The sequence below is a fragment of the Talpa occidentalis genome, unplaced genomic scaffold (assembly GCF_014898055.3).
Source record: "Talpa occidentalis isolate TD23 unplaced genomic scaffold, MPIMG_talOcc4v2.1 talOcc4.12, whole genome shotgun sequence".
In the NCBI taxonomy this organism is placed as follows: Eukaryota; Metazoa; Chordata; class Mammalia; order Eulipotyphla; family Talpidae; genus Talpa; species Talpa occidentalis.
Genome location: NW_023601212.1, coordinates 86,481,964 through 86,504,117, shown reverse-complemented (window position 1 = coordinate 86,504,117; position 22,154 = coordinate 86,481,964). Strand labels below are relative to the sequence as shown.

The 22,154-nt window shown below is 52.6% G+C and overlaps 3 protein-coding genes across 4 annotated transcripts; 1 reads left to right on the top strand and 2 right to left on the bottom strand.

Moving 5' to 3' along the window:
• Positions 1 to 532: 532 nt before the first annotated feature.
• On the bottom strand, positions 533 to 10,554 carry CLN3 (CLN3 lysosomal/endosomal transmembrane protein, battenin). Of its 2 annotated transcripts, XM_037507328.2 has the most exons (16): positions 10,127 to 10,550; positions 9,817 to 9,944; positions 9,612 to 9,690; positions 8,361 to 8,457; positions 7,213 to 7,278; positions 6,753 to 6,832; positions 6,555 to 6,640; positions 6,021 to 6,093; positions 5,399 to 5,542; positions 4,235 to 4,347; positions 3,463 to 3,509; positions 3,317 to 3,385; positions 3,169 to 3,224; positions 2,947 to 3,040; positions 996 to 1,136; positions 533 to 893 (listed from the first exon to the last, which is right to left on the bottom strand). In XM_037507328.2, the coding sequence occupies exons 2-16, from the start codon at positions 9,860 to 9,862 to the stop codon at positions 774 to 776; spliced, it is 1,311 nt and encodes a 436-aa protein (XP_037363225.1). In that variant the 5' UTR covers positions 9,863 to 9,944; positions 10,127 to 10,550; the 3' UTR covers positions 533 to 773. The 2 variants fall into 2 exon arrangements, with proteins under 2 accessions (XP_037363225.1, XP_054549738.1); XM_054693763.1 differs by lacking the exon at positions 996 to 1,136 and having other exon boundaries at positions 10,127 to 10,554.
• Positions 10,555 to 11,880: 1,326 nt separating this feature from the next.
• APOBR (apolipoprotein B receptor) lies at positions 11,881 to 16,817 on the top strand. Its single transcript, XM_037507327.2, has 4 exons — positions 11,881 to 11,973; positions 12,293 to 15,514; positions 15,599 to 15,864; positions 15,954 to 16,817. Exons 1-4 carry the CDS (start codon positions 11,917 to 11,919, stop codon positions 16,021 to 16,023), a joined length of 3,615 nt encoding a protein of 1,204 aa, XP_037363224.1. The 5' UTR covers positions 11,881 to 11,916; the 3' UTR covers positions 16,024 to 16,817.
• IL27 (interleukin 27) lies at positions 16,703 to 21,953 on the bottom strand. The gene is made up of 5 exons (XM_037508071.1): positions 21,932 to 21,953; positions 19,844 to 20,016; positions 19,663 to 19,761; positions 18,203 to 18,361; positions 16,703 to 17,218 (listed from the first exon to the last, which is right to left on the bottom strand). The coding sequence occupies exons 1-5, from the start codon at positions 21,951 to 21,953 to the stop codon at positions 16,952 to 16,954; spliced, it is 720 nt and encodes a 239-aa protein (XP_037363968.1). The 3' UTR covers positions 16,703 to 16,951.
• Between the last annotated feature and the right edge of the window lie 201 nt (positions 21,954 to 22,154).

Here is a 22,154-nt window from a genome sequence, read left to right as displayed (position 1 = left end):
GGGGATCGAACCAGCGCTGCAGAAGCTGCGGACAGCGTTGCAGCCCAGCGCTCAAACACTGCGCCACCAGGGGAGGCCCTAAAATAAATCTTAAAAAAAAAAAAAAAAAGGACTATAAATACTGGATTCTAGTTAATAATGTACATGCTTAAGTGTTCTTAAGAGCATTATTTAAGTGAACCTCCTCCTTTGAAACATGACAAAAATGAGGTGGACCGATGATAAATTTGGATGGGGGCTTGGAAATGTGATAAAGCGAAGACAGCAAATACTCATTACAGAACTCAGTGTGTGCCCATGGGCATTTTGTACAAATTTTTCCAACTTCTCTGTTTGAAAACTTACATGCTGGGGATGGGGGAGGGAGGAGAGCAGGGGAAGGGAAGGCTATAGACTGTCCCATATAGCGAGTGAGTGAATAGCTAATAAATATAGACTCAGACTGGGCAGAATCATCTGAAATGCTTTACATTCTCCTGTATACATTTCAAAGTAGGTACATATTACTTTGATAATAGAAAAAGTTTTTTCAGAGAGAAAAGTGACACAAGAGATGATTGATAAAATAGGCATTTATTCTGAGGGTATAATGCCAAGAAAGACCTCCTCCCACCCTGCACGCCGAGGCCAGCGGGAGTGGGCGACAACAGCCGCCCTTGGCTCACAGCAGCAGGCCAGGGAGGTCCGGGCTCAGCTGGAGCTGTGTGTCTGTGTATGACTTGCCTGCCCATCTACCCAGGTCAGTGTGTCCTGTGCCCCAAGGATCTGGAGTGTCAGGTGAGGTGGCAGAGGAAGTTGTGCAGAGGCAGGGCCAGGATCCCTGATAGGGAGATTCCCAAGGTGTCAGAGATACAGGCAGCTGCCATGGCGAATTCCCGGTGCTTGTAACTAGTCTGGAGAGAGCAGAGAGCTGCGGTGAGGCTTTAGTACTAGAAGCCCCCACCCTGGGCTCTCCCAGAAAGGCCTCCCTCAGCCCTCACCCAGCAGGTGCTGACCTCTAGGGAAATGTTGTGGAAGGTGTTCACGTAGGCTGCACCCCCTAGGAGCCCCTCAAACAGAATGATCAGGAAGATGAGGTAGATGCTTGGCAGGAAGCTCAACCATACATCCGCCAACAGGAAGGCCAGGTTGAGGCACTGTGGTGCAAGTGAAGGGGAGGACTGATTGTGGGACCAGAGTTGGCAGGAAGGGAGGCTGCCGTCCCTTCCAGTGGCCCCTGGTTCAGGGAAATGCTTATGTGGAAGAGGGCTGCCAGGCCTGGGTCAAATCCCCACACCCAGTAGGCCTTCCGGACCCTGGGATCTGGGGCAGGTCTTCTCCCTCCCCCACCCCCAGTGCCCAGACCTTATAGGTCTCTTTCCCCTCCCTGATTTTGCTCTTATCACTCCTCCCTCCAGGGTGTCATGCTTTCCTTCACTTGGAATCTTCTAGTGACCACGATTCCCAGCTCAGCTAAGATCAGGGTCATTCACTCCTGTGACCTCACTCTTCCAAAGGGCTCTGTGAATAGAGCATTTGCCCCCCTTTTTGCCAAACAAAGGCTATATTTAGACTCAAGGTTTTCAATGTGGGGTGATGCCCAGGGGACCTTTGGCACCAGGTAGAGATGTGCCTGGTGGTCACAACTGGGAGGGGGTGCTGCTGGGTTCTAGTGGGTAGAGGCCAGGATGCTGCTCAACACCCAGGCTGCACAGAACGGCCCTGCATTAACATGTCCTGGCTGAGAAACTCTGGTTTAGATGTTCCCACCCCTTTCCGTATGTCTCCCGTGCCCCACCCAAGGGTGCAGGTCCTTGCTCTGGAGGGGTTGCCTCCTCAGTGTTAGGCCCCCTCAGGGCTCACAGGCTTGATGGATTAAAAATGTGCTTTATCCATACAGGTCTGGTCCTCAGAGGTCATCATGCCTGAGTATGCTCTGGTTTCTCCATTTCAAAGAACTCTTAAGAAATACTTATGTGACTAATGAAACACTGCAGACACTTTCACTTGCAGCATCACCCTGGGCACTTTCTGTTATGCAATGAAATGATTATAAGCCCCTAATTCTCTAAAGCAGCCTTGGTGAAAATTATAGCTAAGATCCCAAGTTGTGCATTTCAGTGACGATAATAAAGAACCAGGAGCTAAGGTTCATACAACAATTTGGCACTGGGGGCACAAGTCCTGGACTGGCAGTAAAGAAAGAAGTTAGAGCATACTGATGTGCTGTCATAAGATCCAAGAGTAATTACACTTATTCTATGTTCTGCTATCATAGAATTAAGTTTCTTAAAAGGAGAAAAGACTTTTCTGGAAGAGGTGAAGGTTCAGCTTAAGGTCCCTTCAGGTGTTATACACTTGTGACCTTGGAACAATGATTGCTGGTGACGGGGCCCGCCTTTTGTTAGGCTGCTGTAAGGCAAGGTGTTTGTTCCCTCAAAGCTGGAGATGACTTCCGCTCGCCAGCCTGAAGATGAATGACCTATTAACTATAATGTCACGAGTTCTATTATGATTGACCAGCCAGAAGAAAAGAACTGTACCTTTCCTTACTGCCAGAGACATTAACAGTCTCTGCATGAGGCTTGTGCAAATAAATTACTGAATAAGATTAAAACACAATACAAAATCTTGTTCTTTCATTCTTCTCATGTCTATTTCTTACAACTACTCTGCGAAGTAGATGCTGGCAGTGCCCAATTTATAGAGAAACTGAGATTCACACTGGTTGAGAGGTGAGTACTGAGTCACACAGCCACTATGTACAGAAGCTGGGATTTGCACTCAGGTCTACCTGGTTCCTGAGGACACACGTTACACAGAGCCCTGGGGGCTTTCTGTTTCCTATGCTTATTAGCACATGACAGGGAGTGATAAACACTTCTTGCTGGGAGTGGGGGGAGCCTGCAAGCCCCCAGGAAGAGGGGAGCCAAAGTGGGAGAAGGGTGATGGCCAGGATCTCAGTACCTGCAGCAGGGCCAGCACCCATGTGTGGCGGATGTGACAGCAGCGGAGAGAAGAGCGGGAGGCGAAGACACCGGCCTGGTACAGCATCTGGTACCTTAGATAGGAAAGGGCTGGGAGGAGGTAGCTCTTCCAGGTGTCCACTTGGCAGGGCAGTCCCTCCACCCTGAGCGCCTTTGTCAGGGGGCCCCCCAGCTCACCGCCTCCCACCCTCACTGTTCTCACCAGCGGTACTGCTGAGCATGATTCAGGGATGTGTTCCGGAAGAAGAGGAGCTCAAACTACAGCAAAGATCAGACAGGAGAGATGGACGGGACATGGGGTCTCCACCTCGAACACTGCCTCCACTCCCCTCCCAGCAGCCGTCACTTACAAGTCCCTGATTGATGAAATACTCAGCAAAGTACACCAGGACCAAGGGGATAATATACCGCAGCAGGCCCTGGAGGAGTCAGGACGTAAGTGGAAGGCCGGGAGATGGCACTGGCCCTGGGGACACATCACAGCTACCGTCCATACCTTGAACACAGTCCACTTCTCCCGAGGGGAGAAGTCTGAGCTGGGGCCTACAGGGAGAGGGAGAGAGGGAGGAGGTGAGGGTGGCACACCTGTGCCAGAATCAACCCGCTGACACAATAGGGTGAACGCACTGAAAGCCACCAAGTGTACAGATTACAAATGGCTAAATTGTTATGACAAATTGGTAAACTTCAGGTTATATATATTTTATCAGGATTAAAACAGTGTGAACCAGCTGAGACCTCTTCATGGCTCCATATCCCCACCCCACGCACTGTCCTTTCTGTTTCTTGAATATTAAGCTCATTTCCACCACTGAGCCTTAGCACTTGCTGTTCCCTCTGCCTAAACCCAGCCACCCCCATGTCCACAGGGCTGACTCCTTGTCATTCAAATTTTAGCCCAATGATACCTCCTCAAAAGCAGTAACACACCCGCCACCTTCGCTACAGGAGAACCCCCCCCATTTCTCCCCTGTTGTCATTTTCTGACACATCACTGTTTTATAATCCAGCTGTTTTCAATATGTGAAACTGACATGCTTCCAATTCAGTTATTTGTTTCGGAATCTGCTTCATTTCCTTATCTGAGACCCAGGCACTGGCATGCCTGGCACCTAGTAAGCATACCAATAGATGGATGTGGCTGGCTCTCAGCATGCCAGCACACCCATCCACGTCCCCTCCTGGCTGTGCCCACTGTAGGGAGGAAAAGACCAAAACCCAGAGAGAGAAAGTGGCCTCCCTGAGGGTCTGGAGCTCCTGTCTCCTACCTGGCTTTGACTTTGGGGCCTCGTCATTCATCAGGGGCTGCCGAGCGGCTGTCTCTGCCTCATCTTCCCCTCCAGGGTCCTGGGGCTCGGGAGATATGAGCAACAAGAAATAGCTAGAAGCAGGCAGAATGGGGACAAAGCAGAAGAGTCTGTCAGCTTGGAAAGAAGTTTCCCTCCCAGGGTGTCCCCCGATTTCTATTTCTCTAGGCACCCCCATTCATGTCAGAGAACTCCAACTATGGAAAAAAGCTTTCTTCTCTAGATCTGAAATCTGCCTCTTTTCTCTGACCCTTGGGCTCTGGTTTCATGCTGGCTCACACCAAGCCAGTCAGCTCTGTTTTCTCATCACTACAGTTCTAATGATTGCTTAGCTGCCCTGTACTATCTGTTAGGCCAGAAACCCCCAAATTCCAGTTGCTTATGTCTTCCCTGTATGGTATTTGCCATATCCACATTCCTCCCATACATAATAGATTTTCCTTAATATTTTTCCTTTAAATTGTTTCCTTTCTTTCTACAGGAGCTTGTTTTAAGCAATGATCTGTGAAATCACAAGTTTGATGGGCTAGTGAAGATACTTTCTTAGTACATGTGAAAGGACACACAAAAGTTAGCAAAATAAAGTCCATCCTGCAACCATGGTGGGAACGCTATACTGGATGCTTCAAGATCTACCATCATTTGAAACAAGGGAAACTGCGGGTCAGGAAGGTGAAGCAGCCTGTCCCAGGCCGCACCTAATCAGGGGTAGCTCTGGAACTCACGCCCAGCTGATCAGAGTTTGGAAAACATCCACTCCCTCATAACAAGGCTGTAGGGCTCTGCAGAGGGGGATCAAGATTCAGTCTTCCAGGCCTCCCTGGTGGCGCAAGGAGTTAAACACAGCACTATGAAGCAATCTGCAGCCTTATCCCCGGCCGGCCAGGAAGCAACCCATATGGCACAGGAGACCTCTCCTGCCTCGCCTGCTGCACCTCTCAGCAATGTATTTCAGTCAATCTGCCTGTTTTGTTCTCCACTCTGTCTCTGGTGATTCCTCTCACCCACCTGCATCTCAAGCCTGTACCCCAGATCTTGTATGCATAAATAAATAAATCTTAAAAAAATAAAGATTCAGTCTTCCCTCCTCAGTTCCCTCCTTCCTCCAAGCCCATGGTGGCTTACCTGACCAGAAGCAGGGCAGGGATACCCAGCATGGACAACAGGGTGTGCTGGGGAGAGAGGCCGACCTGGGTGAGGCCCAGGTAGGACAATGCCCCCAGCAGCCCTGCGCCCCCAGTACCCGAGGACCACCAGGAGATCACAGCCCTGAGGAGGAGAACATAGGAGTACGAAGAAGGCCCAGAGTGTGGTAGATACACACAATGGAATACTACTCAGCTATAAAAAAGATGAAATCCTGTCACTTGAATAACATAAATGGGTGTTAAGCTTAATGAAATAAGTTAGATGGCAAAAGACAAACACAGTGTGATTTCACTCATGTGGTATATAGAGAAAACAAATCAACTAAATAAAGCAAAAATAAATTTTTAGACCCCAAGACCAATCTAGTGGTTACCAGAAGAGAAAAGGAAGGGGAAATTGGGTAAAGGGGCACAAATGTCACGGTGAAGGACAGACTTGGACTTTTACTGGTGAACTTAATGCAGTATAGTCACTGACTTGAAATGATGTACCCCTGGAACTTATATCATATTACAATGCAATGTTACTTAAAAAAAGAAATGCCTGAAGCTAGCAGTGGGGTGTCACCCCCCCCCCTGTCCCTGCACTGCCTACTTACCTGGGGTAGAAGGCGGTGAGTGACAGGAAGGTGACTTCTCCCAGGCCCGACGAGATGCTAGCTAGGACCACACCTGGGAGGTGACAAGCATGGCAGCCCTTCCCCAAAAGTCCCATTCCCTGAGGTATCTGGCCGAGGTCTGCGCTGCATCAGAGGGACTAAAAACAGACCCTCTAGGCAGGCTGGGCTCCAGATCTCAAGCAGAACCATCCCCTTCGCCACATGTCCTCCCACAGGCGACGGTGTCTCCATCTACCCCAGACGGAGGTGCATGAACTCATCCTCAACATCCCCTCTGCTCCCATCACGGAGTCTTGGTGAGTTCATTTCAGTCTCCATCTAATCCATCCATCTCCTCCCACCTCCCGCTGCAAATCAACCTCATCTCCCATCTCTCCTACCATGACAGACTAAGCAGACTTCTGAAGGTTACAGAAAGAATCCCTTTCCTTTGGGGAGCAGGGAGACTATCTCCACAAATGCTCTGTTGTGGCTTCTCTTGGCCTCCCCCTCAACACAAAGCCTCACACTTACCGCATAGACTGATGGTCACAGAATGGGACCAGGCAACCAGGACGAAGCTGCCGGCTGCAGAAATCCCACTAACAAGAACCCGGGGGCTAAGAGGGAAAGAGGGGAGGGAAAGTCAGCTTCTACTCTCAGCTTCCCAGCCCTCCTGGCCTCCCCACTCTCAGATCCCACCTGCCCTTCCTCCCATCACCCCTCCCAGACCTGTAGGGCAGCAGATGAAGACCAAGAGGAGCCAGCAGTTTGATGATAAGCGTAGGGAGGATGTCGGCCAGGAGCACTGCCTGGAAAAGGGCAACAGAGTGAGACTCCAGGCTTCCCAGGGACCACCAAGGGGCTGAGGAAAGTCAGGAATCAACGAGCCCGGCCACCAACACCAGCTCTGAAGCCAAACAGAACTGGATCTGGTTCTGCCATCACTCAGCTGTATGTCAAGGCTTTCACATTCTCTGAAAGCCTTTAGTTTCCTCATCTGGGAAAATGGGAGACAATGACAATGCCAAGTTCACAGCACTGTTGTGTAGACTAAATGAACTAATGGCCGCTGCACACAGAAAGGGCTCAGTGAATGGAAGTCTGAATTATAATGACAGCTAGTGCTGAGGGATAGAATGGGATCTAGACCCACAGGGCCTGGGTCAGGGCAGGACCAGAGGGTACTCACAGCTGTGGAGACAGAGTTGCAGTCAAATCGAGACGAGCTATTGTGGGGTGTGGGTGTTGGGTTCACCTGATGGGAGAGAAGAGTCTTTCACCCAGGAAGGCAGAAGGGTAGACATCCAGGGGCTGGCTGCAGCCCAGTTCTGCTCTAACTTGAAGGATGGCCTTGGGCTAGGCCTGGCCTCTTGGGATCTCAGTTTTGCTACATGCATGTGAGGTAGGGGCAGGTTTTACCAGCAGTCTCAAACTAATGGTCCAGGCTAAAGAGGGCTCTAAAAGTCAACTCTATTTGAGTAATACATTCTAGAAAACTCCTATTACAATTTTGGGTTTCCAGAAAGTCTGGTCTTGGACCAAATTAAGGTGGCAGTTGCTCTACCTGGGATGGAGCATGTGCCCCCTTCATCTCATCATAAGCAAGTAGTTCTCAACCAGGGGTGATTACACTCCACAGGTAACATCTGGCATTGTCTGGAGAAATTCTTAGTTGTAACAACTGGAGTGTGGAGGATTTGCTATCGGCATTGAGTGGGTAGAAGCCAGGGATGCTACACATTTTATAATGCACAGGACAGCCCCACCAGAAAGTATTATTCAGCCCAAATGTCAATAGTTCGGGGTAAGAATACTGCCATAGACCAAGGTCCTACTAATCAACATTGAGTTTACAAACTGGCACCAACTGATTCTTAAAAGTTTGGGAAACTGGGGCCTCCCGGGTGGCGCAGCGGTTGAGCGCTGGGTTGTGAAGCTGCCTGCAGCCTCTGCAGCGCCGGTTCAATCCCTGGCTGCTCCCCGGCCACCAGAGGAGGGTCCCACGTGGCGCGCAGACCTCTCCTGCCGCCCGCTGCTCCCCTCAGCAGTGTACTTCGGTCCTTCTGCCTGCTCTGCTCCCTGCTCTGGCTCTGGTGAATTCTCTCACCCTCCCGCGCTTCTGACTATACCCAATGCTTGTATAAAATAAATAAATAAATCTTAAAAAAAAAAAAAAAAAACATTTAAAAAAAAAAAAAGTTTGGGAAACTGGCACCTTTAGGCTTCTTGCCCCACCCCTTGGCCACCCCATTCAGAGAGTTTTACAAGGGGTCACTGCTGCAGGTGAGTCCCTCAGCATCCCACAGCCTAAACGTGGCAGTAGAGAAGGTTACTTACGTGGCTCTGGTTCCCAGGTGACCTGTGGTGGCTAAGGATGTCATGGGCAGCGCTGAGCATCACCACATAAGAGAAGTTGTTGCAAAGGCCCAGGACCCTGGAGTGAGGACAGATTTCCCCCAACCCCCAGTTCAACAAGTTATAACTGACACATAAGGCCAGATCTAACCTCATTTCAGGCCTCTAATTTTTCTGCAGTCCTAGCATCAAACCTTGCCCTTACCTGGGCTCTTCAATCAGCTCCTTTTTTTCTCAATCACCATATCCCATCAATGCTAGGTTTGTTTTTAATGTTAGGGAATTTGAGCTTTGAGGTCACAGACTTGGGTTCACATCTAATCTCCAAGACCTCTCCCGAGAGAAGGAAGTCATCCTTGGTGACTCTCCTCCAAGCTCCCACCACCTTTTCTATCCACAGATCCACAGTCTCTGGTTTACTATACAGCAGAAAGATCCCGGGGCTTGAAACCCAGAGGACTACACTCAGATCCCAAGCCTGCTGCATTCTACCGGAGTGACCTCAGTTGATTTAAGTGTAAAATGGGGATACACATTTCTCTCCTAACTACTTTAGAGAGTGCCAGAGGGACTAACACATGATGATCCACAAAGAATCTTGTTCGCTTACTCTCATTTCCCAGAATTTTGTCAGTGACATGAAGGAACTGGGTGTAGTACTAGAGATTTCATGTGTCCTTCTCTCAAGCCTATGAGTAGTTCCCATTTCACTGCTGAAGAAACTGAGGCTCATAAAGGTTACATGATTCTTCCAGAGTCACATGAGAAAACACTTCTAAAACAATCTGCCACACAAGTCCTCAATGTTTAGGCTAGAAATATTCCCCAAAGGCTCAATATTTGATTGACTTTAGAGGTAGACAGACGACCTTTTAAAAAGTAGTAATGCCGTTATTTAAGTGTGCATGAGGAAAATATTGGCTTTCCAGCTAGCGATTTAATTTTTCTTTTAAAAATATGTGAAATTACAATCTTAATGGTTGGATTGGTTGGAGTGAAATCATTAAGTAAATAATCCTGTAGAAGGTATTCGGATTTGGCTCAAGCCTGAAAGTGGTAAATAAGTAAGTCAGGTTTGAGAAATTATCGCATGGCTTTGGATAAAGATCAATTGGTTCAGCAAATATTGATGGAATCATCTTTTTCTGGAGCCCAACTTTTCTTCCCCCTTTCCTTCTATGCCCCCTCTTTCCGCCCCATTTTTCGTTCTACTTAACTTCTCAGGCCACTCACCAGAAACCCACCGCGTTCCTCCAATGGGTGCCCTGCCGGTCCAGCAGAGGGGGCGGAGGTTGCGAGGCAGTCTCCTCTTCTGGGGCGGGGAGAAGAGGAGGGCATGACCCCCGCTCTGCTCTCAGGTGCACGACCCCCTCGGGTGTTCTCCCGGGACCGACTCAGCTCCCGAGCCTGTCTCGGGACCGCAGGCCGCAATACTCACCCTCTGAATCAGAAAGGCGCCGCCACGCTCCCCTACGACCTTCCATGATCCCAACTTCGGGTCTCCCGCAGGGTCCAAAGCCAGCGCGCGCTCAGATCGGTCCCGACGGGGTGGATGAGGGTCTGCGACTGGTGAGAATGATCAACGTCCCCATGGCCCGTCCCAGCTCCGGCTTCTCTGCTGCACACGCGCCGGGGGATCCGCCCCGCTAACCCTGGGCTCCAGCTCGTGCCCTCGCACGCCCCACCACGCCCCACCCGTCGGACTCTGCCTCCGCCCCCTCTAAAGCGGGGGACCCTGCAGCCTGTACCTTTAAGAGCAGCTGAGCGTTCCGTTCGCGGGGACGCCAGGTTGACGGGTCACGTGACAGAAATGGCGCGCCCCCCATCACGTGCTTGGCGGTCCTCATTACTTCCGGGTCCTTTATGTCTTCACTTTAAGGTTTCCCGGCTTCGAGGCGTGGGACAGGGAGAGGCCGGGAGAACCCTGGAATCGCTGGTTTAATTCCGGAGCGAGTGAGGTCAGCAAGAAGCGCCATGACGTTAGATGTGCCGCGCCAAGTTGCTGAGGGTATCCTGCCAGCGCTAGTCAAAGCTATACGACATCAGCCATTTTTGTGGCCGTCACTTGCCAGAAACAAAGATGGCTACTCGGGCTTCTCGTTACAGACCGGACGGTACCTGTCTGGGAACAAAGACGGCTTCAGGTCGTTCTTATTCCTGTCCGTTGCCCGTAGATTTCCTTAGAAACCTAAAATAATGATAATGCTCATATAAGAGGATTTAGTGAATCGTCTGTTGGCAGCATCCAAGGCATTAATAGATCTCTTTCCCCCAGCTATCCTAGAACCAAAGAATTGCACCTATATATATATATTTTTTTTTTTGCACCAATATATTAAACTAAAAAGTAGTCCAATGCTCGGTTTTACAGATGACAAAACTGAGCTACAAAAAAAAAAAAAAATTTACCCATGATCCTACAACGTTAGACCTACAGGTGACCTTAGAGAGCCTTGTAACAATAAAAATTAGAGCTCCCAAAGCAGGGATGCCAACTGGGCAGGCTGCTGCAGGACCCTGTCTGCATCAAGGGTACTTAGATTTGAAAATTCTAAGATCCAAAGGTTCTGATTCTGTGATCTCAGCTAGTTCCTCTAATTGGAAATTAGGGAAGTGGGGACCGGGGGAAGAAATGTGGATAAAGGTAATATCAAATAGTTCCAAAAAAGGAGTGATTCTCTTACCTTCCTCTAAGTGGTAAAGCAGCATCCTGATTTTTCTTCCGTCCTTCCTCTGCTAGTTTCTTCTATAAGTTTCTAATAGCCAGTACCCACCTCTGCCAACAGGCCTTCAGACTGTTTGAAATATTCCCCTTTTGCTTCTTAGATCACTTGGCCAATGAAAAATGGGGTCCAACCACCCATGTAGGGTCCTAGAAATTCAGCAATGCATCATACATGGCCTCTGCCTTCAAGGAACTCACCGGAAGGTGGGAGGTAGATATGAAAAAAACCACAATACAAAACTTAGCCAAGTTTTGTTTTGCAAGAATGACCACAGATGAGGGGATGGGCATTGGAGGCACCAATCCAGTCTCTTCTTCCCCTTGGGGAAACATTAATGACCCAGAAATAAGAAGCTAGAGCTCTCACCAGCCCCCTCTTCACTCCTGCCCCTTGTCCCCAGGCAAAACAGGAACCACAAACCCCAGCTTCCTCTCATAGAGTGGCTGTGGCTTAGGGGGAGACGGAAATGGCTGAGGTGTGAATAGAAGACCTGAGTCACTTGAGCACAGTTGCCACATGCCCCTTCCCCCACCCCCCCATTCTGAGGTCTCCTGCTCCCACCTTTTTCTGTTTGGTCCCATCCCTTGCCCTTTAGCTCTGATGCACACCTGAGTCCTCTCTGTGACACCCACATATTTCCTGGACTGGGCTGGAAGCTGCTGTGGGCATTGCAAAGGGTGGGCAGGGCTTGGGGTGGGTATGCGTCAGGGAGAGAGGGGAAGAGGAAGTGTCTTGGGTCTTGGGGAAGATTGGCTTGCTTGGTGAGTGGGGACGGTCATTGTCAGCTTTCTGGACACACAGAGACAGACAGGATGGATTTCCTCCGGCTACATCTCCCTGGGCTGCATCAGGCCTTGAGGGGAGCACTGGTGAGAAAGGCAAAGAGATGCCGGAGACTTTCACTCTGCTCCCTGGGGCCTCACCTTCCCTCCTCCTTGGGAGCCTCTTCTTAGACTTGAAATTCCTTCCCCAAGTTCATGCAGCCTTCTATCCCAATCTTTTCTGGATTTCAATCTTCCACCTCCACGAACACATCCATATACCCCTAACTTAGGCCCTTTCCTTTCTTTCCACAGATCCTATTCTCCCTCTCTTCCCAGATTCCAGAACCCCTCTTATCCCGAGCTTCTCCATAGAGAGAGCTAGATCTCCCCTTAATGCCTTTGTCCCCTTCCTCTTTTCTTCTAGGATTCCTTGAATACCTTTGTCTCCTACCTTATGGGAGATGAGGTCCCTACTGTAGAGAGGAGGGAGGCGCAAGCAGCTGCAGAACTGGGGGAGGTGGCTGCAGGAAGGCCAGAGAAGCCTGTTGAGGAGGAAGCCGATGAGGCCCTGGAGGGCCTTGGAGGCCACCAAAACAAGGGGGACAGAAGGCTGAGAGGGCCCGAAGAGGCTGGAAGATGCCAGGAAGAAAGCTCAGCTTCAGAACAGACCTGGGGGTGGGAAGAAGGCAGCTCCCATGGGTCCCAAGCAGATGGGCAGGATACTGGGACCTGGGAGGCAGCCAAGACCTCCAGGTATCAGAAGCCAAGTGTCCCCTTGGAGATCGGCAAGGAGTCTGAGGCAGGGTCTGGAGTTGATCGATATAGGAGCAACCAAATCCAGGAGAGTAAAGAGCCCGATGAACAGGAAGTGAACAGAGGAGAGACACCGAGAACCAGGGAACAGGAAGAGGAGGAGGAGGAGGCCAGTGAAAGAGAGCCAGGGGTGACTGGGGGGGCGGAGTCAGAGTGGACCTGGCACAGGGAACCTGAGCAGAAAGCCAGTGCTGATGGGCAAAAGGTAGCCAGTGACATCAGGGAGACAGAGCAGGCCATCAGGGAGACAGTTGCAGAGGACATCTCGGGGCAGGGGGTCAAAGCGGCTGGGAGGGAAGAAGAGGTGGTGGTTATAGTGAGAGGTGGTCAAAGCACAAAGGCACAGGGGACATGGGAGCCAGGAGAAGAATCTGAGAACTGGGAAACCTTGGGCAGACAGAAGGCCAGTACAACCTCAGGCAGGGAAGAGGCATGGATAACATCAGGCAGAGAGGGGGCCGGGACAACCTCAGGCAGGGAGGAGGTCAGGCCAACCTCAGCCAGGGAGGAAGCATGGATAACACCAGGCAGGGAGGAGGATGGGACAACTTCTGGCAGGGAGGAGTCATGGATAACATCAGGCCGGGATGAGGCCGGGACCACCTCAGGCAGGGAGGAGGTCAGGCCAACCTCAGGCAGGGAGGAGTCATGGATAACATCAGGCCGGGATGAGGCCGGGACCACCTCAGGCAGGGAGGAGGTCAGGCCAACCTCAGGCAGGGAGGAGTCATGGACAACATTAAGCAGGGATGAGGCTGGGACCACCTCAGACAGGAAAGAGGCTGACTTCCTACGAGCCAGGGAGACAGAATGTGGGGCAGTCTCAGGAGAAAGGACCCCAGAGGGTACTGAGAGAGGCTGGGTCCTAAAGGAGGACTCCAGGGGAGACCAGGAGGATGTGGTGGATGAGAATAGCGAGGCTGAAGTGAGCCTGTTCCCCAAACAGACCCAGGTGCTGGGAACTGAGGGAGTGGAAGAAGAAGCTAAGGACCAGATAGGGAGGGAGCTGGCAGAAGGTCAGAGGTCAGAGGGGGAAGTCGGGGAGGGAATGGAGGACCAGGCAGATCAAGGTGGGGAAGAAGCCAGGGGGAGGCACAATGCAGAAATCATGACTACTCCAGTCAGGCTGGAAGAGGTGGTACAGGCAGAGGAGGCCAGTGAAGAGAAAGAAAGGTGCTGGGCCACAGAGGCTGAGCTGCTCCAGAACAAAGAGGCAAAGGAGACTGAAGGTGAAGCTGACATGGAGGCAACCCCAGAGGCCAGGCCTAGGGGGTTCTCAGGGGAGAGGAGTGAGGAGGAGTTTCAGTCAGATCAGGAGACATTGGGAGTGGAGTTGGGTGGCTCCAAGCCTGAAGCCACTGAAAGTCAGGAACCTGAGCTGCTGGGAGGCCGCCAGACTCCAACAAAGGAACCTGAGGGAGGACAGGGGTATAAGGAAGGGCTCTGGGGCATTCCAGGCCTGAGCAAAGAGGACCTGGAAAGGGGGCTGGAGGAGTACCCTGACACTCTGTGGCATGTGAAGCCTGATAGCTCCGAGGCAGAGCAAAGAAGGGACACAGAGGGAGGCGATGCCCAGGAGGAAAAAAATGCTGAAGAGGGGGAGGAGGAAGGTGCAGGAGGCCAAGTGCTGGAGGCTGTGTCTACAGGAGGCCGAGAGTGTGCACTGACAGAAATTCCGGAGGAGGAAGATGGGGAGAAGAAGACAGCAAAGGAGACAGAAGAGGGAGCAGAGGAGGGAGAAGCCCCTGGAGGAGAGAACCAAGAGTTGGGTGGGAGGCATGGGGCAGACTCAGGGACAGATCAGTCAGATCTGGGAGAATCTGATGCCAGAGAAACTAAGGGTGAGGAGCTGGAAGCTGTGATGCCCTGGGGAACAGACAGAATGTCAGGGAGAGGCTGGAGCCTGGAGGAGGCCCTAAGCCTCCAGGACACAATAGCCAGTTCTTTGGTTGCTGAGATGGTAGAGGATAAGGATGCTCTGGAGAGAAGGGCAGCCGAAGATGACGTTGAGATTGGAGATGACGTTGAGGTTGGAGATGACGTTGAGGTTGAAGATGACGTTGAGGTTGGAGATGACGTTGAGGTTGAAGATGACGTTGAGGTTGGAGATGACGTTGAGGTTGGAGATGACGTTGAGGTTGAAGATGACGTTGAGGTTGGAGATGACGTTGGGGAAGCCCCGGAAAGAGAGGCTGGGGATGGTCAGGATGGGGCACTTGGGAGTAGCTGGGACTCAGAGGGGAGAGAGGAAGCTGGCAGAGGCGAGGAGGTTGTGGAAACTTCAGAGGGAGAGAATGTTGGTGAGCAGGAGTTTGGCCTGGAGGGCTCAGCAGAGGAGGAGCTGACAGGTAGAAATGGCCAAGCAGAGTCTCTTGAGGACAGAGGAGGCGAGCCTGAGGGAGAGCGGATAGACGCTGGGGAATCTGGCTTGTCAGAAGGAAGCTGTGGGGTGGGTGGCTTTACCTTGGGCTCTCAGGGGACAGGGACCGAGGAGACTGTGACCATATTAGAGGCTGAGGGGCTCCAAGGAGGGCAGTTGCTGTTGGAGAAAGAGGCAGGGGATTGGCAAGTGGGGGATCAGGGACAAGGAAGTGAGGGGCAGTGTGGGGACCACACCCCTGAGAGGGAGGCACGAAGGTCCCTGGAGGTGGAGGATGTTAAGGTGACTGGAGACTGGAAGGCAGAGGTGGAAGAGATTGATCCGGAAGGCCTAGAGGATGTCCAGGGCCAGGAGGGCCAACCAATGGTCCAGATCCTTGCAGAGGTGGAGCCTGAGCTCCGTGGGGAGGCCGAAGGAAGTGCCGAAGGAGATGCTCACGGCAGCTGGTATGAGGTGAGAACTCAGGGTGGGATCCAGGCCTGTGCAGCACAGGAGCTAGAAACCAACCCCTGAGTGCTCTGTGCCTCTCCCCTGCAGGCCCTGCTCCCTGGCTCTCGTCTGGATGTCTCTGTCCCGCGGAGCCGTGTACTCCTGTTCCGCAGCTCTTCACAGCGTCGCTCCCGACCCTCTTTGCGTCGGACCCCTGCCCCTGAGCAGCAAGAGCAAGATTCCAGCCCCCCATCAGAAGAAGGGTTGTCAGCCCCTGAGCAGCAGCTTCCTCAGCCCATGGAGCCCCGAGAGCCAAGTCCCCCCAGGCCAGAACAGACCCCAGTGCCAGCCAGGAGAAGGCCCCTGGGACACGGGTAGGCACAGGGTGAGGTGACTGGGCCAGGGCAGGGAGGAGGTCGCAGGCATCTGGAGTCGAGCCCCACGGTCTGTGTTCCATCTCCAGGTTTGGCCTTGCACACTCCGGCATGATGCAGGAACTACAAGCCAGGCTGGGCCGGCCAAAGCCCCAGTGATGAGAAACCGAGATCCCTGGAGCCAGGCCCCAAGTGAGATCCTGTGTGAACCCTGCTCAGACTGACTCCCAGGCCACTTTCCAGCCTCTGGGCCTTAGTTTCTCTGTGTGTCAATCATGGAGCAGATGGAACCAGACATTTGCAAGAACAATGACCTTCAGGAGCCTGATTTCTCATGCGGCTGACAGACTACCTGGCCCCCAGGACCACCTCTCACAGCCGCCTGGACAACCTCCACAACCTGCCTCAGCTATCTGGAAGACTATAAGGGAATAAGACCCTTCTCTCCATAGCCTTCCCTCTGACTGCCCCCACTACCCCCCTAGGCCTTCAGCTGTGTAGGAGTAACGCAGACCTCAGGGGTTGAAGCCAGTCCAGATAAAAGGGGTCAGGTGGGTATAAGAAGCTCTCTTTGTAATCAGAGGTTGGTAGGAAACACATCAGCACCCTGAAATTTCCAAAATGGGAGCTCAGCCTTAGAAATCTGCTGTTTGCTATGGCAACTACCAGTGGAGCAAGCCAGAGGGAGAAAGGTGGGCCAAGAACCTCCAACATTTAGAAACCGAGAGGGGTTCAGGTTCACCAGAGGCTGCAGACTCCATTCCAGGCCCTCTCGCTCTGTGTAAAGACACCCCCTTCTCTGAAAAGAAGCTGAGACAGAGAAACGATGAGAGTGTTTTATTGGGCACCCAGCATGGCAGCCTAGCCCGAGGACGACCAGCGGGCCCTGGAACAATAAATAAACCATCACTTTCCTCAACAATAAATAAATATCCAAGAAATAAATATCTGGCAAGGACCGGAGGGGTCTTAAGTTATTGGGTAGGGCCTGGGGTGTGAGGTGGGGAAGTCCCGCTTTTTCTGAGCTGGAAGCTGTCCCGCCGTCCCAGACACCAGTCCTGAAGTCCTGAAGGGTGAAGAGAAGGGGCTAAGGTGTGACTCCATCAGGTCTGGGAGCCAGGTGTGGGTACCCCAAGGCTTGGGCTGCGTTTCCAGCCTGGGAGAGCAGCAGCAAGTCCCGCACGGCCCGAGACAAGACAAGTTCCAAGGCGTGCAGCAACTGGTAGGCATAGAGGAGCTTGGGCCAGGTCAGCTGGGCTGCCCTCGGCGAGGGGCCACCTGGGGGCCCTGGGAGCAGTACTCTCCTCTCCTCATGCTCCTCCTCCTCAGGGAGGTTGAGTCCTGCAGCCAGCACCTGTGAGGAGAGGCCCACGGGTGAGAGAACGGCCAGGCTGAGAGCCTGCGCGCATCCTTCCCTTATGTGCCCAGAGGTGCAGAATGACCTCACAGACCACAAGGTTACGATTTCCCTGGGCAACCTCAATGCCAGATGTTCTATGATGTCATCATCTCATGAGTCCTGCTTGACTTTTTGGTTCATGAAAACAGAAGTCACAGAGTGAGATGGTCCTCGTGGTGCTGGGTCACTCCTCTAGGGGTGCCCTGAGAATTAGGGGTTCAGGAAGTTCTCTGCTGTTAAGGATTGTTAAGATCTAAGGATCTTAGAATCATAAATGGGCAGAAAGGTGATAAAGCTGGTTTTATACTGCTTGCATTCTCTTTTTTTCCTTAAGATTTATTTATTAGGCATACAAGAACTGGGGTATAGGCCAGAGATGCGGGGGTGGGAGGATTCACCAGAGACAGAGTGGGGAGCAGAACAGGCAGACTGACTGAAGTACACTGCTGAGGGGAGCAGCAGGCAAGTCAGGAGAGGTCTGTTGCGCCATGTGGGCAGCTCCCTGGCCTGCCAGGGATCAAACTCGTGCTGCAGTGACTGCTGATAGCTTCATAGTGCTGCGCTTAACCACTTGCGCCACCAGGGAGGCCCATCTTGCATTTTCTATTCTCCTTTCATTAAGGGTAAAATTCCAATTTCCCTCTGAAATGTTTAGGAGGGTCTAGTGACATCAGAGGATGAGAGGGAGAAGGAAACCAACTTTGCCACTGGCTGATGTGAGATGCTGGGCTGGGTGTTCTCTTATTTAAGATCAACACCCCAAAAAAGCTGGAGATTCAGGGGATCGGGGCCTGGGTCTAATGTGGCTACATTCTCTGTCTCTTTGCCTCTCCTCTCAAGACTTACCCCACCTATAGGGTGGTTTTAAAAAGGGATCCATTGAATCTCAATTTTGAGTGTTGGTTTCTGGGAAGCGAGGGGGATGGGTAGACACTCTACCTGGAAGCGGAGATGCCTCTGCAAATCTCGGAGATCCAACCCTATGGCCCACAGTTGTGTCCTCTCTGAGCTGGTCCAGTCTCCTTGGCTCCCCAGCCTGCCCAGCAGGGCATGGAAGGGGCGAAGGGTCATGGAGAGGAAGCAGAGCCGTTCTGGGTCCTGCAGGATGTAGGGCATTGGCTAGGAAAGGCCCACAGGCCCAGAATGGCCCACTGCAGACCCACCTTCATCCAAATCCAAGTCCCATCACCAAACGCCAATCCTCATTCCAGCCCCACACGCTTTCCATGCTCATTCCTAGTCCCACCTCCACTGTCTCTGACCTCTGTCCTGTCTCCTTTTCAGTTCTGAACTCATCTCTAGTCCCCGCAGATCCACCCCATCGCTCTTGAGCCTCAGCCCTGCCCTGTTCTTTCTCCGCCATTCCCAGCACCTCACTGGTTCTCATTGGCTCCAGTCTCTTTCCTTCCTTATTTTCATTCTGAATCCCAACTCTATCCCTCCACCGATGTCCTTTCCAACATCTTTCCATCCCATCTCTGGCTTCACCCCCACCGCATGGCACTCATCCTCACCAGCAAGTCCCTTCTTCATTCTCTCCTTTTTTTTTTTTTTTTTTTTTTTATAGAGGCATGCTTTATTTATTTGTTTGCTGGTTTGTTTGTTTTTGTTTATACATGCACTGGGTACAGTCAGAAGCGCGGGAGGGTGAGAGAATTCACCAGAGCCAGAGCGGGGAGCAGAGCAGGCAGAAGGACCGAAGTACACTGCTGAGGGGAGCAGCGGGCGGCAGGAGAAGTCTGCACGCCATGTGGGACCCTCCTCCGGTGGCCGGGGAGCAGCCGGGGATCGAACCGGCGCCGCAGAGGCCGCGGGTAGCTTCGCAACCCAGCGCTCAACCGCTGCGCCACCGGGGAGGCCCTCTCTCCTTGACGGTCACTGTTGTGGCTAACCTTCCCCAGCCCCATTCTATTCCCATTCCGACCTAAATTCCCGGCTTCATTCATTTTTTTTTTTTAAGATTTATTTTTTATTTATTTATACAAGCCCTGGGTACAGTCAGAAGCGCGGGAAGGTGAGAGGATTCACCAGAGCCAGAGCGGGGAACAGAACAGGCAGACTGATGAAATACACTGCTGAGGGGAGCAGCGGGCGAACAGGAGAGGTCGTCACGCCATGTGGGACCCTCGCCGGTGGCCAGGGAATGAACCAGCACTGCAGGGGCTGCGGGCAGCTTCACAGCCCAGCGCTCAACCTCTGTGCCACCAGGGGAAGCCCTCCCAGATTCATTCTTACGTACTTGTCTTTATATCCAAATGACATACTCATCCTCATCCACATTCTAGCCCAAAATTGATCCCCTAATTCTTCTTTAGCTCAATTCCTGACTTCAGGTCCATCCACCCAGCCCCGTGTTATTGCCAGATAACCTACCCCCCCCCCTCCAGACCCCTACTCACAGAGAGGCCCCGCCAGGCGTGGAAGGTCAGGGAAACGTTGGGGAGCTGCTCTCCCAAAGGCAGAAGGTCCAGGTTCACTCCTGGCAGATGAGATTCAGCCTGTGGGGCAAGGCCTTTTAGTGGGGCCAGAGGGGATTGGGGATTGCCCGTGCCCAGAGCTGGTGGCATTAGGGAGACTCACAAAGCTGTGGGCCTGAGCTCGAACCTCGGAGAGCAGCTTCCTGGCGAGATGCAGGCTAACCTTGAACTCCCTCCGTAACTCCTGCAGGCTCAGGGGTGGCCTCCCTGGGGGCCTCGGGAATCCCCAGACACCAGCTCGAGCCAGGAGCAAGGAGAGTAGCAACAGGCTGAACCCTGGAGAGATGAGGAGTGGGTGGGTAAGACATGGGGGGAGCTTGAGAGCTCAAGAGAAGGAAGGGAATGTGTGTCTTCTGCCTGTGCTAAGGGCAAACAGAGCGTATCATCAAAATTCCTAATGAGATGGAAGCTGCTGAGGACACCATATGGCATCTCTGTAGAAATGAGAGGAAAGTGCCCCTTCGCCCGGGAAACACAGCCCTGCAGAGTGCCCACCTTTACAAGCCCGTCTCCGGCTGGGTCTACACCCTTGGCCAAGTGTTTTTTCAGTGAACAGACTGCATGGCTGTGTGTGGCCTCCTGGGTGCTACTGTTCTCTCCACTTGGCAGATGAGGACAGTGGGACTCAGCGAGGGTGACTTGCCTGAGGTGACAGAGGGTGAGGGAGCTAGTGCTGGATCCCAGATCCGTGCAGATGCAGAGCGTGGCTGCTTCTCCCAGGGACTCAGAGGAGGCAGCCACAGCCCCTGGAGTGGGCACATTCTCTTCTGCCAGAGATTCCTTGGGCTCAGCCAGGCAGCTCTGATGGCCTGAACTTGGGCCCCAGAGGTGGGCTGGCAGTGCTGGAGACACTGTGCCAGTGAGTCAGAAGGACACTTCGATGCAGCCACCACCGAGACAGGTAGGTCACTCTGCAGTGTGGGAGGAAACTGAGGTGCCCAGAGGAGCGGGATGGCCAATTGGGAGGCCCTAGAATGTTTCTCCTTCTAACCTCCTTTTGAGCAATTCACCTCTTATCTCTGTGCCTCAGGCCCCCATCTGTAAAGTGGGGAAGTCAGATTGCCCATTTCTGAAAGTGTTTCCTGTCCTTTGTTTCCTAGAAATAGGAAAGAGCAGGAAGGGGGGCACTGGGGTTGGAGCTCTGGGAAGAGGGCAGCGGGAAGGGGTGGGGGGCGGTTTTCTCCCTCGAGGAGAGGAAACCGAGCTGTCACTGGAGTTACACAATTCTCCTCGAAACACAAGTCAAAACTGGCCCAAGTCTGTTCCGTCTCTCGCCTCCTGGCGTCTTCCTTATCTGTTATTGATCTCTACCCATCCACTAGTCCATGAAATGTCCTCTCAGTAAAGACTAAGGAGAGCTTCTGGGTACTCCCTCTTCCCCTGTGGAATTCCAGAGGTGGGGGCAGTGTCTGTGACCTCTAATGTTTAGGGTCCCTGGCTTGGGGGCTCTGGCATCCTGGAGGCATAAGGCAGTGCCCTAGCTCTGTGCTGGGGCAGAGAGGATATCCCCCGCCTCTGGAGGCTGTTGCCCACCTAGAATTGAGCTGTGCCACTTGCTATGGGCCCTCCATTCCTGTCTGAGCTATGGAGCCCCCAGGCCCTTCCCTTCCCAGCCAGTACTGGGTCCTGCGCCCTGGCCATTGAAGCTCTGTGCCCATACTCCGGCCCTGGCCCCTACTCTGGTCTTACTGGCTGCTCTCTGCCTAAAGATCTGGTTCCAGCCTCTGAGTCTTCAATCACCAACTGCAGGTTATACCTCCTTCCAGGCTTCAAACCATAAGCTCTTGATCTAGTTAGGTTGCTGATTCCTTGGCATCGGCCCCCCAGTGCCTCCTGTTGCTCCTTCTATAGCCAGCCCCCAGTTTTCAGCCAAGCTGTCTGGCCCCTGCTCATTCTCTTCAGGCAAACTCTTCATTTATCTGCAGGTCCTGGTCCAGCTCAAAGTGCCTGGGCAACCTTTCCTATCCAGGCCAGTCAAGGCTGCCTGTCCTCTGCCCAGCCCCTGGCAAACCACCATCCTACCCTAGCCCCTCTCCCCCATTCATGCCCACCTATTCCCATTCTCCATCATGCTTTTTCCTGGATCTTAGTCTTGGCCAAGTGGTCGCCCCTCTGCCCTTGGCTCCCATCCTCTGACCAGTCTCGGCCCAGCCTCCCACCCCTCTGCCCCCAGCCCTGCCCTCAAACTCACGCCAGCCAAGGTCGCCTGCCATCTGGCCCATGGAGGGGCCCAGCCTCTTTGGCCAGCCATCTCCCAAGTAGGGGGAGTCTTATACTGGGGGCTGCGCCCGGTTTCACTTTCTGTCTGCTTGTACTTTCAGCTTTGCATTCACTCAGTCTTTTTTTCCTGACCACCCCTTGCTAAAATGGGGAAATGTAATTTCCCTTCCCAGAGTGGGTGGGAGGTATGGCGG

Bases quoted from the DNA above. Each gene is read 5' to 3' on its own strand.
- CLN3 (XM_037507328.2), bottom strand. From the start codon at position 9,862: ATGGAAGGTCGTAGGGGAGCGTGGCGGCGCCTTTCTGATTCAGAGG. The intron at 6,641-6,752 runs GTCTGGGAGGGG...TTTCCCTCTTAG, and splicing joins CTTCATCTGCTGCCCTACAG to CCCCCGGGTTCTTGTTAGTG. The intron at 894-995 runs GTCAGCACCTGC...TGCTCTCTCCAG, and splicing joins TCCACAACATTTCCCTAGAG to ACTAGTTACAAGCACCGGGA.
- IL27 (XM_037508071.1), bottom strand. From the start codon at position 21,953: ATGGCAGGCGACCTTGGCTGGC. The intron at 20,017-21,931 runs GTGAGTTTGAGG...TCATCTCTCCAG, and splicing joins GGCAGGCGACCTTGGCTGGC to GGTTCAGCCTGTTGCTACTC. The intron at 17,219-18,202 runs GTAGAGTGTCTA...CTCTCCTCACAG, and splicing joins AGAGGCATCTCCGCTTCCAG to GTGCTGGCTGCAGGACTCAA.
- APOBR (XM_037507327.2), top strand. From the start codon at position 11,917: ATGGATTTCCTCCGGCTACATCTCCCTGGGCTGCATCAGGCCTTGAGG. The intron at 15,515-15,598 runs GTGAGAACTCAG...TCTCCCCTGCAG, and splicing joins CTCACGGCAGCTGGTATGAG to GCCCTGCTCCCTGGCTCTCG. The intron at 15,865-15,953 runs GTAGGCACAGGG...TTCCATCTCCAG, and splicing joins AGAAGGCCCCTGGGACACGG to GTTTGGCCTTGCACACTCCG.